General features: G+C 42.5%; 1 protein-coding gene across 1 annotated transcript in view; it reads left to right on the forward strand.

The window, feature by feature from the left end:
- The window catches only part of ZSWIM7 (zinc finger SWIM-type containing 7), a 107,529-nt gene extending 89,589 nt beyond the window's left edge, over positions 1-17,940 (forward strand). The window contains exon 6 of the mRNA XM_069761116.1: positions 17,117-17,940. Within this exon, the coding sequence (XP_069617217.1) occupies positions 17,117-17,224 (108 nt within the window). The 3' untranslated portion in view covers positions 17,225-17,940. The remainder of the gene's footprint in view (positions 1-17,116) is intronic.
- Positions 17,941-18,818: the final 878 nt, after the last annotated feature.

Here is an 18,818-nt window from a genome sequence, read left to right on the forward strand (position 1 = left end):
ACAGCACAGCCCCCGTAGAATGTAATACAGCACAGTCCCCGTAGAATGTAATGCAGCCAGCTCCCCATAGAATGTAATGCAGCACAGCCCCATAGAATGTAGTGCAGCACAGCCCCATAGAATGTAATGCAGCACAGCCCCCATAGAATGTAATACAGCACAGCCCCCATAGAATGTAATACAGCACAGCCCCCATAGAATGTAATACAGCACAGCCCCCATAGAATGTAATGCAGCACAGCCCCCATAGAATGTAATGCAGCACAGCCCCCATAGAATGTAATGCAGCACAGCCCCCCATAGAATGTAATGCAGCACAGCCCCCATAGAATGTAATACAGCCAGCTCCCATAGAATGTAATACAGCACAGCCCCCATAGAATGTAATGCAGCACAGCCCCTATAGAATGTAATGCAGCACAGCCCCCATATAATGTAATACAGCCAGCCCCCATAGAATGTAATACAGCACAGCCCCCATAGAATGTAATACAGCACAGCCCCCATAGAATGTAATGCAGCACAGCCCCCATAGAATGTAATGCAGCACAGCCCCCATAGAATGTAATGCAGCACAGCCCCCATAGAATGTAATGCAGCACAGCCCCTATAGAATGTAATGCAGCACAGCCCCCATATAATGTAATACAGCCAGCCCCCATAGAATGTAATGCAGCACAGCCCCCATAGAATGTAATGCAGCACAGCCCCCATAGAATGTAATGCAGCACAGCCCCCATAGAATGTAATGCAGCACAGCCCCCATAGAATGTAATGCAGCACAGCCCCCATAGAATGTAATGCAGCACAGCCCCTATAGAATGTAATGCAGCACAGCCCCCATATAATGTAATACAGCCAGCCCCCATAGAATGTAATGCAGCCAGCCCCCATAGAATGTAATACAGCCAGCCCCCATAGAATGTAATACAGCACAGCCCCCATAGAATGTAATACAGCACAGCCCCCGTAGAATGTAATACAGCACAGTCCCCGTAGAATGTAATGCAGCCAGCTCCCCATAGAATGTAATGCAGCACAGCCCCATAGAATGTAGTGCAGCACAGCCCCATAGAATGTAATGCAGCACAGCCCCCATAGAATGTAATACAGCACAGCCCCCATAGAATGTAATACAGCACAGGCCCCATAGATTGTAATACAGCACAGGCCCCATAGAATGTAATACAGCACAGCTCCCATAGAATGTAATACAGCACAGCTCCCATAGAATGTAATACAGCACAGCCCCCATAGAATGTAATGCAGCACTTCCCCATAGAATGTAATGCAGCACAGCTCCCATAGAATGTAATACAGCACAGCTCCCATAGAATGTAATACAGCACAGCCCCCATAGAATGTAATACAGCACAGGCCCCATAGATTGTAATACAGCACAGGCCCCATAGAATGTAATACAGCACAGCTCCCATAGAATGTAATACAGCACAGCTCCCATAGAATGTAATACAGCACAGCCCCCATAGAATGTAATGCAGCACAGACCCCATAGAATGTAATACAGCACTTCCCCATAGAATGTAATACAGCACAGCTCCCATAGAATGTAATACAGCACAGCTCCCATAGAATGTAATACAGCACAGCTCCCATAGAATGTAATACAGCACAGCCCCCATAGAATGTAATGCAGCACAGACCCCATAGAATGTTATACAGCACTTCCCCATAGAATGTAATACAGCACAGCTCCCATAGAATGTAATACAGCACTTCCCCATAGAATGTAATGCAGCACAGGCCCCATAGAATGTAATGCAGCACAGCCCCATAGAATGTAATGCAGCACCGGCCCCATAGAATGTAATGCAGCACAGCCCCCATAGAATGTAATGCAGCACAGCCCCCATAGAATGTAATGCAGCACAGCCCCCATAGAATGTAATGCAGCACAGCCCCCATAGAATGTAATGCAGCACAGCCCCATAGAATGTAATGTAGCCAGTCCCCATAGAATGTAATGCAGCCATGCCATGTAATAATAATAAAAAAAAAACACTGACTCTACTCACCTTTCCTCTTGCCCCGCGCTGCTCCTGGCTCCGGTCTCAGCAGCTGCAGTCTGCCCGCCCGGTCACATAGCAGGTGCGCGATGATATGACGTCATCGCGCACCCGCAGTGTCAGCGGCAGCCAGAATATGAGTCAGTTACCAGTCAGATGAAAGGTCTGGCTTGCAGGGGAAGGACTGCTACATGGGAGACTGGTGGCCCCCTCTGTTCCTTGACTTCTCCCCACACAACATGTCATCGCGGCCAGGGCCGGACTGGGACTAAAATTCAGCCCTGGCATTTGAAGGTACACAGGCCCACTTGTCGCATGGTGACTGTATAATATCTTTGTACACTTGTAGGTTACAAGAAGTGAGGGGAGTGTAACATGACTATAGAACATAATTACAGCTGTATCCAGCATTACAGCTCAGTCCCCATAGAATGTAATACAGCTCAGTCCCCATAGAATGTAATACAGCTCAGTCCCCATAGAATGTAATACAGCTCAGCCCCCATAGAATGTAATGCAGCCAGCCCCCATAGAATGTAATACAGCCAGCTCCCATAGAATATAATGCAGCACAGCCCCCATAGAATGTAATGCAGCACAGCCCCTATAGAATGTAATGCAGCACAGCCCCCATAGAATGTAATACAGCCAGCCCCCATAGAATGTAATGCAGCCAGCCCCCATAGAATGTAATACAGCCAGCCCCCATAGAATGTAATACAGCACAGCCCCCATAGAATGTAATGCAGCCAGCTCCCCATAGAATGTAATGCAGCACAGCCCAATAGAATGTAATGCAGCACAGCCCCATAGAATGTAATGCAGCCAGCCCCCATAGAATGTAATGCAGCACCGGCCCCATAGAATGTAATGCAGCCAGCCCCCATAGAATGTAATGCAGCACCGGCCCCATAGAATGTAATGCAGCACCGGCCCAATAGAATGTAATGCAGCACAGCCCCCATAGAATGTAATGCAGCACAGGCCCCATAGAATGTAATGCAGCACAGCCCCATAGAATGTAATGCAGCACCGGCCCCATAGAATGTAATGCAGCACAGCCCCCATAGAATGTAATGCAGCACAGCCCCCATAGAATGTAATGCAGCACAGCCCCATAGAATGTAATGCAGCACTGGCCCCATAGAATGTAATGCAGCACAGCCCCCATAGAATGTAATGCAGCACAGCCCCCATAGAATGTAATGCAGCACAACTCCATAGAATGTAATGTAGCCAGTCCCCATAGAATGTGATGCAGCCAGTCCCCATAGAATGTAATGCAGCCATGCCATGTAATAATAATAATAAAAAAAACACTGACTCTACTCACCTTTCCTCTTGCCCCGCGCTGCTCCGGTCTCAGCAGCTGCAGTCTGCCCGCCCGGTCGCATAGCAGGTGCGCGATGATATGACGTCATCGCGCACCCGCAGTGTCAGCGGCAGGCAGAGCGGGGAATGATGGGAGAGGGAGCGACAGCAGACGCTCTCTCCCTATCATTGCATTCAACTGTACCGGCGTCTATGACGCCGGTACAGTTGAATGCGGGGCCGGCCCGGGAGTGTGCCGACAGCGGGGGGGACTCGGAGTGTGCCGACAGCGGCACACTCGAGTGGCCCACTACTGCCAGTCTGGCCAGGATCGCGACCTACCTAGAGGGTCATAACTCCTTAATGGGCAGCTGGCACCGAAGTATTGCAGGTAACCTCCAGGCATTGATTCACTATTCCTCTATTCTCTTGCTCAGCACATTATTCCAATTTTGGTATACAGCCTCTTTTGGTCTCCCTTGCTTTCTTGTGTACCCTTGAGCTCTGATACATTTAACACTTAGGCCGGGATCACACATGTGAGAAATACGGCCGAGTCTCGCATGTTAATACCCGGCACTGCCGCCATCACTCTGGAGTGGAGCGTGCAGCTGCATGTATTGTTATGCGGCCGCACTCTCCGCTCCTGAGTGACGGCGGCAATGCCGGGTATTAACATGCGAGACTCGGCCGTATTTCTCACTTGTGTGATCCCGGCCTTATACTATGTCTATAGGTACATTCTGTTGCACAATGCACATGCACTTTTGAGCAAGTTGTGTATATATATTTGCTACCTTAAGATTGATACAAACTGAACTCAGCAATCCATATACAGGTCCTTCTCAAAAAATTAGCATATAGTGTTAAATTTCATTATTTACCATAATGTAATGATTACAATTAAACTTTCATATATTATAGATTCATTATCCACCAACTGAAATTTGTCAGGTCTTTTATTGTTTTAATACTGATGATTTTGGCATACAACTCCTGATAACCCAAAAAACCTGTCTCAATAAATTAGCATATTTCACCCATCCAATCAAATAAAAGTGTTTTTTAATAACAAACAAAAAAACCAACAAATAATAATGTTCAGTTATGCACTCAATACTTGGTCGGGAATCCTTTGGCAGAAATGACTGCTTCAATGCGGCGTGGCATGGAGGCAATCAGCCTGTGACACTGCTGAGATGTTATGGAGGCCCAGGATGCTTCAATAGCGGCCTTAAGCTCATCCAGAGTGTTGGGTCTTGCGTCTCTCAACTTTCTCTTCACAATATCCCACAGATTCTCTATGGGGTTCAGGTCAGGAGAGTTGGCAGGCCAATTGAGCACAGTAATACCATGGTCAGTAAACCATTTACCAGTGGTTTTGGCACTGTGAGCAGGTGCCAGGTCGTGCTGAAAAATTAAATCTTCATCTCCATAAAGCATTTCAGCCGATGGAAGCATGAAGTGCTCCAAAATCTCCTGATAGCTAGCTGCATTGACCCTGCCCTTGATGAAACACAGTGGACCAACACCAGCAGCTGACATGGCACCCCACACCATCACTGACTGTGGGTACTTGACACTGGACTTCAGGCATTTTGGCATTTCCTTCTCCCCAGTCTTCCTCCAGACTCTGGCACCTTGATTTCCGAATGACATGCAAAATTTGCTTTCATCAGAAAAAAGTACTTGGGACCACTTAGCAACAGTCCAGTGCTGCTTCTCTGTAGCTCAAAAGTGGCTTTACCTGGGGAATGCGGCACCTGTAGCCCATTTCCTGCACACGCCTGTGCACGGTGGCTCTGGATGTTTCCACACCAGACTCAGTCCACTGCTTCCTCAGGTTCCCCAAGGTCTGGAATCGGTCCTTCTCCACAATCTTCCTCAGGGTCCGGTCTCCTCTTCTCGTTGTACAGCGTTTTCTGCCACATTGTTTCCTTCCAACAGACTTACCATTGAGGTGCCTTGATACAGCACTCTGGGAACAGCCTATTTGTTGAGAAATTTCTTTCTGGGTCTTACCCTCTTGCTTGAGGGTGTCAATGATGGCCTTCTTGACATCTGTCAGGTCGCTAGTCTTACCCATGATGGGGGTTTTGAGTAATGAACCAGGCAGGGAGTTTATAAAAGCCTCAGGTATCCTTTGCATGTGTTTAGAGTTAATTAGTTGATTCAGAAGATTAGGGTAATAGGTCGTTTAGAGAACCTTTTCTTGATATGCTAATTTATTGAGACAGGTTTTTTGGGTTATCAGGAGTTGTATGCCAAAATCATCAGTATTAAAACAATAAAAGACCTGACAAATTTCAGTTGGTGGATAATGAATCTATAATATATGAAAGTTTAATTGTAATCATTACATTATGGTAAATAATGAAATTTAACACTATATGCTAATTTTTTGAGAAGGACCTGTATATCTAAAAGTAACACATCAATTAATGTATACAGTGGATGATATATAGTTGCTAAGTGCATGAATGGTAGACCATTCGATAAGAAACCGGACAAAATAAATCTCGAACTTATGATCTAAAAGGAAAATACAAGGATTTGATTTTATTCCAAGTACGGGCACATTTTTTGTTGTAGTGCTACCGTTTACCACTTCTGTTCAATAAAGATAATTTTATCAAGAACATCTATCAGTCCTTGTATTTTCCCTTTAGACCATAACTTTGATATTTTCTACCTTGCCTGTTGTTTGCCTCCTTATCCTGTGGTTCCATCTTTTTGGTTCACCATTGTCATTTTCCTAATTACTTTAATCAATATGTTTTTATCGTTTGTTTGTTAAGTCCATCAATTAACCCTCTCCGTACGTAACTGAAGAAGGTCAAATAGACCGAAACGTTTTTTGGTACTACACAATAAAAAAAATCAAGACGCTTGCATTTAAGTTGAGTGCCAGGTTCTTTTATTTTTATATTTATATTTACGGTACCAAACAATACTGCAGAAACAAAACCCCCACCACCACCCGCCATGGCAGAATTGCATTGTTTTTCTTCATCATGGAATTCTCTTCCCTGCTTTCATTACATGATGTGGTAAAATGAATAATGTCATTCAAAATTACTGTACATCTAGTTCTGAAGAAAGAAAAAAAAAACCAATCCCTCGTACAGCTATATACTGTAGAAAGAAAAAAAAAAGTTAGGGCTCTTAGAAGAAGAGGAGGAAAAAAACGAAAGCCAAAAAAATAAAAAAAAATGGCCACATCCTTAAAGCGAACCTGTATCCAGATTTGGCCAATATAAGATACCGCCACTGCCTTTCAGGGCTTATCTACAGCATTCTATAATGCTAGTCCATGTATTTAAAAAAAAAATTTTAATGTCAAATTTTGTTTTTTCATATCATGATGTTTTATTAAACGGAACCTGTCACGTCATTTTGCTACACTAAATTGCCCCTAATGCCGTACAGGTCACGTAATGTTCATCCTTAACGTGTCTGTAAACGTCCCAGTAGAGAAATAAAAAAACTTTTAGGCTACGTGCACACGTCAGGATTTTCTGCAGGAAATCGCACGCGTTTTTATCGCGTTTTTTCCGGAGCTTTCCCAATGCAATTAAATAACGGTAAAAATGCAAAAAATCCGCAAAATTAATGAACGTTTTTTTTACAGCGATGCGTTTTTTTGGTGGAAAAAAACGCAACATATGTACAAAAATTGCGGAATGCATTATAAATGATGGAATGCATATGTTTGCGTTTTTTAAGCGGTTTTATAGCAGAAAAAAACGTGAAAAATCCTGAACGTGTCCACACAGCCTTAATCTTTAGTTAACTTCTATGTAACCTCCAGTCTCCTTGTCATGTGGGTTGCGCTGGATATGGTTCAGTCAAGCTGGTACTCGGAGCGTTATGGTTGCCTTAAGTGTGCGTCGCTGTTATTGCTCCGTGCGCTCACGGCATGAACAAAGTATTCGAGTGCCAGGGGCTTCCGAAGCATGCACAAATCAAATATAAAGCTATGGAGGTATACGCAGCTTTAATGAGCATGACCGGTAGGGTGAAAAAGCGACTAGGGCTTTTTAGACTCCAACTTCCTTTCCTTTCAGGAAGAGTTTTTAGAAGTCTCATTATCATCAGAGACAGGATTACAATAACCGGTAATACCTCTATAGACAGCTGATAACACAGGGTCCACCAATTGCAATAGGCCACCCTACGTCCCCTCCTTGCACAATGACTTTTGCAAACACTCATTAGATGCTTGATTAAAATAGATTCGGTCGGAGTCTGACCATTGAGGCTATGTAAATGTGTTATTTCCTGAAACAACATAAATTTAGCGTCTAATAAAGCCCCAGTGGTCCGTGTGATTTTGCAAGATTTTTATTTTAATGTAGATTGTAATATGATAAAAAAGTAATTAAAAAATATACATTTAGCACCAAACCTTGATGCAAATCATTTTCTGGTAGCTTCCCTTTAAGTGGTTAAAAAGCAGAGGTGTGTTTAACCTATTTTGCTCTTTTGCCCTAACAGGTCAGTGTTGTTTTTTTTGTTTTTTTTCCCTACATTTGTGTCCTATGTCCTAACCATTATTCTCTGATCTTTGTGTTTATAATTTGCTATAATTGCTCATCATGCTTTGCCTGATCGTTCTCACCAGGATAATGTAATTATTTCTGTCCACGTGGTATAGTAAATACGTCACGCTCCGGGGCTTGATCAATACAGAGTCGGTGGGATACATGATCCTGGCATCATCCTCTCCTTACTTATTATGTTCTCTTCATTTAATGGTGTCAGTTAAACATTACGAAATGTGCAGTGAAAAGAAGAAAAATCAGGGATCATTAAGGCCATTTGGCCGCCCTCATTGATGGTTGTTGTTATAGTGACCGGTGAATAAGTGCTGCAATCATGTCAACCTAAAACATATTGTGGGTCATGAAAAGACATCCCAGCTGTAATATGTCATTGGTCTGGAGCCTGCGGTGAGCTGTATGCAGTGCATGGTAGATGGCATGTTTGTATCGTTATATCAGTCTGTTTACAGTACCAAAATAGCAAAAATGTATGAGAGAAACTCCAAAAAGTTGAAAATCTATGTAGCGTATGTTTTGAACAATATTGCAAAACACATCTTAAAGGTGGTCATAGGAATAAGATATGCAACTTACGAAAAAACATCATATCGAAAAAGGTGTCCCGATCTTCAGCTACAAGCTTAAAGGAAATCTGTCAGTAGGATGTCACACCCCAAATTTAAAGCCCCATCCAGCAATGCCTTTACATGGCCAATCCATTCCTCCGTTACTGAGAAATTAGCAAATGACGCTGTAGATCTGAAATCTGTCACTCCAGCTCTATTCCCTACCCACCACTGCCTCCTCCTACTTAACTGATGGCTCCTGAAGTCACAGAGCGTAGAGGCTGTAAATCAAGCAAGAGGAGGTGGTAATAGGCCTCGTAATAGAGCTGGAGTGATAGAAGTTTCAGACCTTCAGCTACATTTGTATATCAATTCAAACACTGATTTCTCTGTAGGAGGAACAGACTGGACATCAAAGGTTTTATCTTGTTAATATATTGCAGTCATAATGTTATATAGCTGTGATGCTAGTCACTATTCAAGGGCAAGATGTGAGGCTAGGGTAGTCAACAGGTTCGGGGTCAGATACCAAGAGTGCTCATCATATACTAAGGGGTAAAGCAAAAGGCATAGTCAGGTCACAGTTCCGAGTCAGAATTCTAAGGTCAGAGTGCGTCAAGGAAAATGGGGTAATACAAACAGATAGTCAATAGGAAAATCCAGAATCCAACAAAAAATATCAGACATCATAGATCAAGACACAGAGGATAAGCCACACAGAGCTGAAAGCTGTAACTGGCAGAGAATAGATGCAGACAACCAGCTAAATAGCCTGGAAATCACTCCGAAAAAGAGACACCTGTAGGAAACCCAAAACGCCCCGGCCTTGATTGGGTGATTGGACTGTCACTAGCCACGCTGAGCTGTCTATCACGATACTGACAGCATGCCCCTGTCATAAATTCACCACACTGAGTGGAGGAATTGTGACAATAGCACTGTGTACTTAAAAGTGCTCATTTCTCTTTTCTACCCAGTTAATTCTTCTGTTTTCCATTGGGTCTATGACATCATATGACTAAAAACTGACTAGCTGAATCCTTCTGAACTCTATGTAGAAACAGGAGGTCTCTTTTTCATGCATGACTTATTAGTCACTACAAAAGTCCTTAGAGAGGAGGAGGGTGCAGCTGAGTAAGGAGTGGAAGAGGAGGATGATTTATGTAGGGAAAAGTTACTTCCAGTTTCTACATAGAGCAGAGAAAAGAGACCAGTTTTTTGGGTAAAAGGGCAAAATGAGCAATTGTAAGTTCACAGTGCTATATAATATGTTTAATTGAATATATTAAGAGGATGAAAACTTTCATGTGAGTGCTTCTTTAACGCTACTCTGCAGGTCGATTATGATTCTGTTAATACCCAATTTATGTTTTACTACTTTTTCACAAGAAAAATAACTTTTTTTTAAAACACAAAATTGCTCTGCTCTGGTTTTTTGGGAGGGGGGTTGTCATATTTTAGGAGCCCTAACGTTTTCATATCAGTTTTTTGCACAATGGCCTGTCGTTTTTTATCACTTTTTATTTCATTTTTTTAAAGCCAAGTGTCACAGCTGGGGGAAGGGGGTCATGCAGATTCACCCACTGATACCTTTTTTTGTCATGAACATTTCTCTGTTGCCCCTCATCATCAGGACAATTGCACAATTGACCAATTTAACGGAGGAGACCGTGGCTGTTTCCACTACTAGGCCAGTTATTGGGGAACTCAAAGTGAGCACATGGTGTATATATACAACCAATTCCAACTCATGGAATATATACTTACCTCGGTAAGGTCACTGCCAACTCCACAATAACCCAAGAAAGATTAGCTGCCACCACAAATTGTTTATACTGGTCGATTGGACACCAAATACAGATAGTGTATGGCTTTCAAGGGTTTGGTTTCCACAGCAAAAGGAACAGAGCTATTACATTTTATATTTACTGCAGAAAGATAGGCAGTGTTTAGTAAAAAAAAATATTCAGGATGATACAAAATGGGAACAAAACAATACGATATAGACAATTACATAAAATAAAAGAAGAAACAAGAACGTTAACAAACTTGGTCACAGGAATGGCACAGAGCTTAGCGGAGGGAAGCGCTTCGAGAGAAATGAACAGTACGCACAGCAAACTATGAATTCCATGGACTGACGATTGATCCAGACACAGTTTTTGCTTTTTATCAGCTCCTAAGTTACGCCCACATACCTACCCTTGATTACTCAAAACAGGGCTGGTGATGGCTTCAGTTTCAGGAAATTGAGATTTCCAACTTCCAAGATATCTTCATCTCTGAAGATCACAGGTGTTCAATACTGATGAGCGAGTATGCTCGTTACTCGAGTTTCTCTGGGCATGCTCGGGTGGTCTCCGAGTATTTCATTGGGATTCCCTGTTAGGGAATCCCTACATGTATTCAAGCTGTCTAGCAGCCGCAAATCATGCAACTGCGTCGACAAACTAAATCTCCGAACATGCCGAAATACTTGGAGACAACCCGAGCATTCTCTGAGAAACTCGAGTAACGAGCATACTAGCTCATCACTAGTGTTCAATATTGATATCATATTTGTTATTGTGATTTTATATTTCCATAGGGACCAAATATGACAGGTATAGCCCCATCTATCAGTCCTTTATTCAATTGGAGAGATTCTAGTGTCCCTACAGTGATGTGAGTTAATGTGTCACGTCCGTACCTTCACTATGATGCCGAAAATCTATATCCGGTAAATATCAGATCTGTGCAGAACCCAATATTCCTATCTGTATAATGGAGACACCACGGCTGGAAAAATAATTTCATCATAGGAGCTTCAGCCTGAGAGGGCATGCTTTCCTCCTGCAAACAAAAATTTCAATCTGGCTGTCTTTTCCCCATCAGAATATCCTGTTTCCCACAGTAGACCTCAGTGGTAATTAAAAGGGCATCCAAAGTGTCAGCTTTTTGTCCTTGATGTTCTATGTGGGGCCATTTCTTGGGTGGCTGAGGGCTAGTCTTATTATGCTGGGAAGGGCCCAATATTCATGGCCCTTCCCAACCTATAAATATCATATGACATTACTTGGCATGGCTGGGATCAGGCCGGAAGTGCCCACTGCCTTAAAGGGGTTGTCCACAACTAGTACAACTCCTTCTTGATCTAAATGTTTTGCCCCAGTAAAATAAAAAAGCTTATGCTCACCTCCGGTGTCTGCGCTCCCGTGCAGTTGTTGTGACACGTGAGCCTGACGTCCAAACAGCCCTGGCGTCACTGTTCCCGTCTTTGTACAAATTGAACATTAAGAGGAAATGAGAGAGCATCCGTAGCCCTGACTTCCTCTTCATGTTTGATTCGTACAAAGGCATAGACAGTGAAGTCGGTGCTGATGGGATGCCAGGCTCAAGTGTCACAACAACCGCATGGGAAGAGTGAGTGTCGAAACTGCTGGAACGGCACCGGAGATGAGTATATGCTTTTTTAATTTTATCAGGGAAAAACATGCGGTAGAAGAAGGGGTTGTCCAAGTGGTGGACAACTTCTTTAAAGCTTCTTCATTGGCTGCACTGCAGCCTTTCATCAAGCTTTATTAGGCTGCCGAAGTCCATGTTGGGGGTTCGGCACCAGACACTAGGTGTCCGGTACAAACCCCGAACATTACCATTCGGGTTCACTTATTCCTAGTAGTCATACTTGCCTAATACAATCCTCTGCTGCTTCCCTGGACTACATTGATGAAACAGGAAGCCCAACACAACAAGGGACCTGAAGGCATCAGTACAGAAGTGATGGAATTGGTAAGGTGTGTCTTTTATAATTTTTGTTACCATTTTAGGCTGTTTACTAAACTAGAAATTCCAACCGATTGGATAACTTTGCATTGAATTCATCAGTTCTAATTATATTTTTCCAATAATTATTGCTTATAGCAGTGTGACCACTTCATAGATAAAATATAGAATGTGACAGGTTCTCTAATCCATACTAGAAGAATTTGGCAGAAAGAAGGACAGGTGTGCCTGAGATATGCAAATATTGGAGCTACGACAGGCTTACCTGCTAATTCTTTGTTATTAATTTCTCAGGGCAACTGCATTAGCCATCAGGTATTCAGACGCTGGGAGAACACAAGTGGCGGAGGTACATTCACAGTCATAGGATTGCCATGTGTTGAGTAGTTTGAGCACAGTGCTAAGTACTTTGACTTCATCATGCTTCACTTGGCATTTCTTCTGTCTTTTCTAGTTTTACACATTTGCCAGTTTAGTAAAACATTCCCCTAATAATGTAGGCAAAACTACAGCCTCTTTTGGACCTGGAGTCTTAGCCGACCAAGATTAGCTCTGCCGTTAATATAGGGGACTGTTCCCCCTTTAGTTTGATATCCCAGTTACACTGTAAAACTACAATAAAAAAAATCATATTAATTATAAATGTCTGCTATAAACATTTGCCCACAAAAAAATAGAGTACGGTATATGGATCATTAGTATAGCCACCCGAATTCACTAATTCTTAATATACAATTAAGTCCATATATATTTGGACAGAGACAACATTTTTCTAATTTTGGTTATAGACATTACCACAATGAATTTTAAACAAAAAATTCCGGTGCAGTTGAAGTTCAGACTTTTAGCTTTCATTTGAGGGTATCCACATTAAAATTGGATGAAGGGTCTAAGAGTTTCAGCTCCTTAATATGTGCCACCCTGTTTTTAAAGGGATCAAAAGTAATTGGACAGTTTAAATAATTGTAAATAAAATGTTCATTTCTAGTACTTGGTTGAAAACACTTTGTTGGCAATGACTGCCTGAAGTATTGAACTCTTGGACATCACTAGACGCTGTGTTTCCTCCTTTTTGATGCTCTGCCAGGCCTTCACTGCAGTGGTTTTCAGTTGCTGTTTGTTTGTGGGCCTTTCTGTCTGAAGTTTAGTCTCTAACAAGCGAAATGCTGCTCAATTGGGTTGAGATCAGGTGACTGACTTGGCCATTCAATTATATTCCACTCCTTTGCTTTAATAAACTCCTGGGTTGCTTTGGCTTTATGTTTTGGGTCATTGTCCATTTGTAATATGAAACGATGACCAATCAGTTTGGCTGCATTTGGCTGGATCTGAGCACACAGTATGTCTCTGAATACCTCAGAATTCATCCGGCTGCTTCTGTCCTGTGTCACATCATCAATAAACACTAGTGACCCAGTGCCACTGGCAGCCATGCATGCCCAAGCCATCATACTGCCTCCGCCGTGTTTTACAGATGATGTGGTATGCTTTGGACCATGAGCTGTACCACGCCTTCACCATACTTTTCTCTTTCCATCATTCTGGTAGAGGTTGATCTTGGCTTCCTCTGTCCAAAGAATGTTCTTCCAGAACTGTGCTGGCTTTTTTAGATGTTTTTTTAGCAAAGTCCAGTCTAGCCTTTTTCTTCTTGATGCTTATGAGTGGCTTGCACCGTGCAGTGAACCCTCTGTATTTACTTTCATGCAGTCTTCTCTTTATGGTAGATTTGGATATTGATACGCCGACCTTCTGGAGAGTGTTGTTCACTTGGTTGGCTGTTGTGAAGGGGTTTCTCTTCACCATGGAGATTATTCTGCGATCATCCACCACTGTTGTCTTCCGTGGGCGCCCAGGTTTTTTTTCATTGATGAGTTCACCAGTGCTTTCTCTAGTAGCCTTCCACGACAGCCCAGGAGGTTGTCTCCATACCCTAATGGGGGACAGGAAGCACAAGAGGTTAAAAACCCCTCCCACCTCCCATTAACCAGTTCTTTCCTGTCCCCCATGGGGCTTGGAGAGGTTCCTGGTACGCTGCGCGGCCGGCTCTGGCAGTGTACCTTATTTAGCTTAGCCGGGCTTCCTCCTCTGTTATGTTCCCGTCTCTTCGGATTCGGGACTGCATTCCCGGTCCTCCTGCGTCCCCTTGCGGGGATAAAGCGGGCCGGTGATCCCATCCCGGAGGCCTCCCTGAGCTCTCCGGCGTTTCCCCCTCCTGTGCGCGCTGTTCGGCGACCCGGAAGTCACGTGGTGCCTTCACTTCCGGGTCGGTGCTCATGCATAGGAGCGATATTCTGTCCGGCGTTATGGACTACCGAATGGCGTGTGAGGCACGCTGCATCCTCGCACACCTGCCTGGGACTGCGGAGGGGGAGGGGCGGCTAATTGCCACGCGCTGGTGCAGTCTTATTTTCTATATAAGCTGCGAAGACGTCTCGGGTAAGCCTGCTTAAGCATGGATTCGTCTTGCCCTGCAGCTGCAGAGCCCAGCGCTCCTCAAGGCCCAGTAAGTGTGGCAGGGATGGGTCCCATTTAAAGGTAGATTAAATATTCCTTCTTATACTGCTTCCTCTCTCATTTTAGGGAGACAAGCCTGGCCATAAAACCGTTACTAAACGCAAATGTGCTACCTGTAATGTGAAAATGCCCTTAAATTGTGAGAAAAAGTTGTGCCAACCCTGTACGGACAAAGTAATCCGGGCGGAACACCCTTCACTAATTGAAGAAATACGTTCCCTGGTTAGACAAGAGGTCCAGACCTCTTTGGCCACGCTCGCCCCCCCTCCACCGCCACCACCATCCTCGCCTGGTCCATCACTTCCCAAAAAGAGAAAGATCCAGGAATATTCTGGGTCAGAGTCTGAAGGTTCTTATACGTCATCTTCAGTCAAATGGGAAGATGTGTTACCCCATAAATCTGCGGAAATCAGAAAATATCTTTTTTCCTCAGAATACATTGAGGAATTGGTGTCCGCAGTGAGGAATACTATGGGGCTAAAGGAGGAACCCGTTCCTCAGTCTATACAAGACGAGTTATTCGGCATACATACTGAAAAACAACCTGGTTTTCCCGTACATAAAAGTATTATAGACATGATCAATAATGAGTGGGAACTGCCAGAGAAACGGCTATCTACCCCCTCAGACTTTAAAACTCCTTCCTCCTCCCTGCCATTGACTTTTGCAGTGACTTATGACTCATACAGGGAAAATTGACCTCCTGTTTCTACATAGAGCCTTGAAGGATTCAGTTAGTCAGTTTTTATCATGTGATGTCATAGGCCTAATGGAAAAGGGAAGATTTAACTGGTTAGAAAGGAAAATGTGCAATTGTAAGTGCACAGTGCTGTATAATATGATGACTGTAATATATTAAGAGGATAACAATTTTGATGGTTGGAGGAGTGCTTCTAAAACTGCTTGTTTACACCTCTGAATACTTCTGTGCATATTTCTTTAAGTTTACATATTAATAAGAAATTATACCCAACTGTTTGCATTTTCTACATGTTTAAATCAAGTTTAGAGATTCTTTGCTTTAGATAATCCTGACTTCTTAAAATTGTGTATGCCTTTTTTTTATCTTGGGTCTCCAGCTTTAATTAGCAAGGAACCCTGGCAGGAAGTGATTGCCAAAATTTCCATTCAGCGCCATCTCTGGGAGAGATAGGCATTACAAAGTGACCATTCAATATGTGGGTGTAATGCAGGACAGAACAGTTTCTTCAGAGCAGCACTCTTTATAACCACTCTAGATTCTGGACAACAGAGGAAGATTAACCTCGTGTTACTCCGAATTAACTTTTGAGGTAGATGAAATGTTTTCTACAGAACATCTCCAAATGGGTTGGAAAAACCACAAATTTGACCTTCTACAGAAGAAATATGACATATGAGATATTTTCAGATAGTACTGAAGAGGGCATCTCCCAGTCTTCTGATTCTTTGTTTTGTGGTGGCTCCTACTTTTTCTCAATAACGTTGTGCACCATGTTGATCACAGCAGATGTTATCTGTTGTTTTCCAAATTAATTATTGTGAACATCAATTCCAAGCTGTCCACCCTAATGAATGCTGATCATTCATTAAATTTTAATTATTATAATAATAATATTGTTATATTTTAATTTTGCCATTGTTTCTCAATAGTTCCCAGTATATTGATGAATACTGGTGCAACCCCCACACCGGTCACCAGTGTACACAGCTTTTTCTATACGTATGCCTTTTTTCATATTTGGTAATGTATATGTTGGTTTCTCTTTAAAGGGGTTGTCCAGGACTTTATATTGATGACCTATCCTTAGGGTAGGCTAAGAATGTCAGATTGGTTGGGGTGTATGCCCGACTGATCTCGGTGCCAGTAGCAGGCAGAAGTGATAAAGTTGTAGAGTAACTACACAGCACCGTTATCTGTGTAGCAGCTGCGTGCTACACATTTGCCCCATTCAAATGATATCCGCTCAGCAATTAATTACTTCCAACCACTGTTGGCGCCGAGAACAGCTGATCGGTAGAGATGCCAATTGTCATGCCCCCACCAATCTGATATTGATGACCAATCCTTAGGATAGGCCTTCTGTATAAAAGTCCTGGCCAACAGTTACAACACCTTGCTCTTTATCTTGGTTCTCATCATAATAATTCCAATGTTTCCTAGACAATAGTAATTATTTTCTTATGGATCTAGTCGCTGAAGAGTCACAGTATGGTAAAAGCAGTACAACTTCTGAGGTTTGCTCTTATTTCCAGTTGCATGTAGTTCTTTTTTGTTTGGGAAATTCCAGGATCTTAGTTAACCTAAATTTTGAAGAGAATTTAATATGGAATTTTAGAGTGATTATTATTTCTGTATTCAATATGGTGTTTGCAGGACAATTATAACTTTGTTCCTGATTCTGAATTTCAGTGCAAACATATTCTTGCGGTCTACCTAAGTCAAGCCATTGAGTGCTGCCAAGATCTTTCTGTGTCTGATAAGCAGATGAGCGAAATTCTACTGGCCAAAGAAGACTAACTGCGCATCATGATCTACAGTAACAAGTGGGACTCTCTCTCTTGGGATATGAAACCCAAAGACTGCTAATCAGAAATTCTTGTTGGCGATTTCTGTATTTTATGTCATTTATGCCTTGCCGAAAGACTGTACATCAAATAATAATCCTTACATGTCACCTTCAATCATCCAAGACCAATTTCAAGCTATCCTTTATTTATGCAGATGCTGTGAAACAGAAGCTAATGTCTTCTTGTTTTTCTTAGGTAGGTAATTTATACAGTGAGCGTGCTTTATTTCTACCCACATTGGGTTATATGTACAGTAAATTTGAAGGAAAAGATCTTCAGTCATGAAAAACAAGGTTCAAAACCCAAATTTTCTCTCCTGCTCCCTTACTGTACACCACGATGAGTCCTCTCCTAAACTAATTGAAGAATATTGATAAAGCAGCAATCATCATTGTGCCTATGTCATCATCACATAGATGTACCACTCTATTTTCTGCTATACCCAGGAAAAGAGCCAGCACAATTCCTCCTGTTACACTAGCCTTTTCCATGTCTTCAACTAGGGTTAAGATGCTTTGCCTGTGCTTAGCTTCAAGGGATCACTAACTGGTTAGGTAGTTAATTCCTTGCATAACTTTTTAAAACAGTCTGCCAATAAGATGCCCCATCCTAAGCCATCTATATGGGCATGTAGGTCATAGGAAGCTAAATAAAATAATACCTTGATATCTGTGATCTAATGTCTTATTTCAGAGAAAGCCATGTTTTTTAATGTAATTGAGCTGTTAAGATCTATGGGCCGGGCATAGATCTCCCTGAGCATCTGCCTCCAGAGATTATTGTAAATGGAAAGTAGAGTTACCACTGTGAGACATGTAGATCAATGGGAGCAGACTGTCAGTCAATACATGTCTCAAACTGGTAATGCCTCCTTTCATTTAAAAAAAGCTCTGGAGGCAGATTCTCAGGGGCATCTATGTCCGGAAAAGGCTCCAGGGTGATGTCCTTTCTCCCTTCAAAAGTTTGAAATGGGAAGTGGTGGAAAAATAGCATTAGTCTCGTCTTTATTGGGAAGCAAAAATTGTGGCATATTCTTATATCCTAAATTGGACATCTTGGTTTTGTGTGGCAATTCCATTGGACGTTAACAAGCTTAATGTTATTATTTGCACGAAGGCCACATCTCCTTCGCGTATCTCCAGGAAATGCTGTGGTCTATGATGATCTCTTAAAGATTACTGTGTTAGATTACATGAAATTTAACCAAAGCTAATATTCAGAGATAAATTGTATCCAAGGCACCAGAGAGATGATTCTATTTCCTTTATTCATCCAAAATGCATCATGAAAGCAACGTTTCGGCCAGCAAGTGGCCTTTTTTAAGCATAAACAAAATGGCAGATGAAGCTAATATTCAGCACACGCGACTTTGCATTATTCTGAAAGGCAAATGTGAAAGCCACCATGAATAAAGTGCACAAAAATGTTTTGTGGGATGGCGACATGATTGTCAACAGAACATAAAGGATGGTACATGAATTCTTGCTTCATCTAAAACCTTTTTTTTTCCTGAGAACTGATGTTTCATCTTGTGGCTCATACTT

This window comes from Ranitomeya imitator, chromosome 3 (assembly GCF_032444005.1).
Source record: "Ranitomeya imitator isolate aRanImi1 chromosome 3, aRanImi1.pri, whole genome shotgun sequence".
NCBI lineage: Eukaryota > Metazoa > Chordata > Amphibia > Anura > Dendrobatidae > Ranitomeya > Ranitomeya imitator.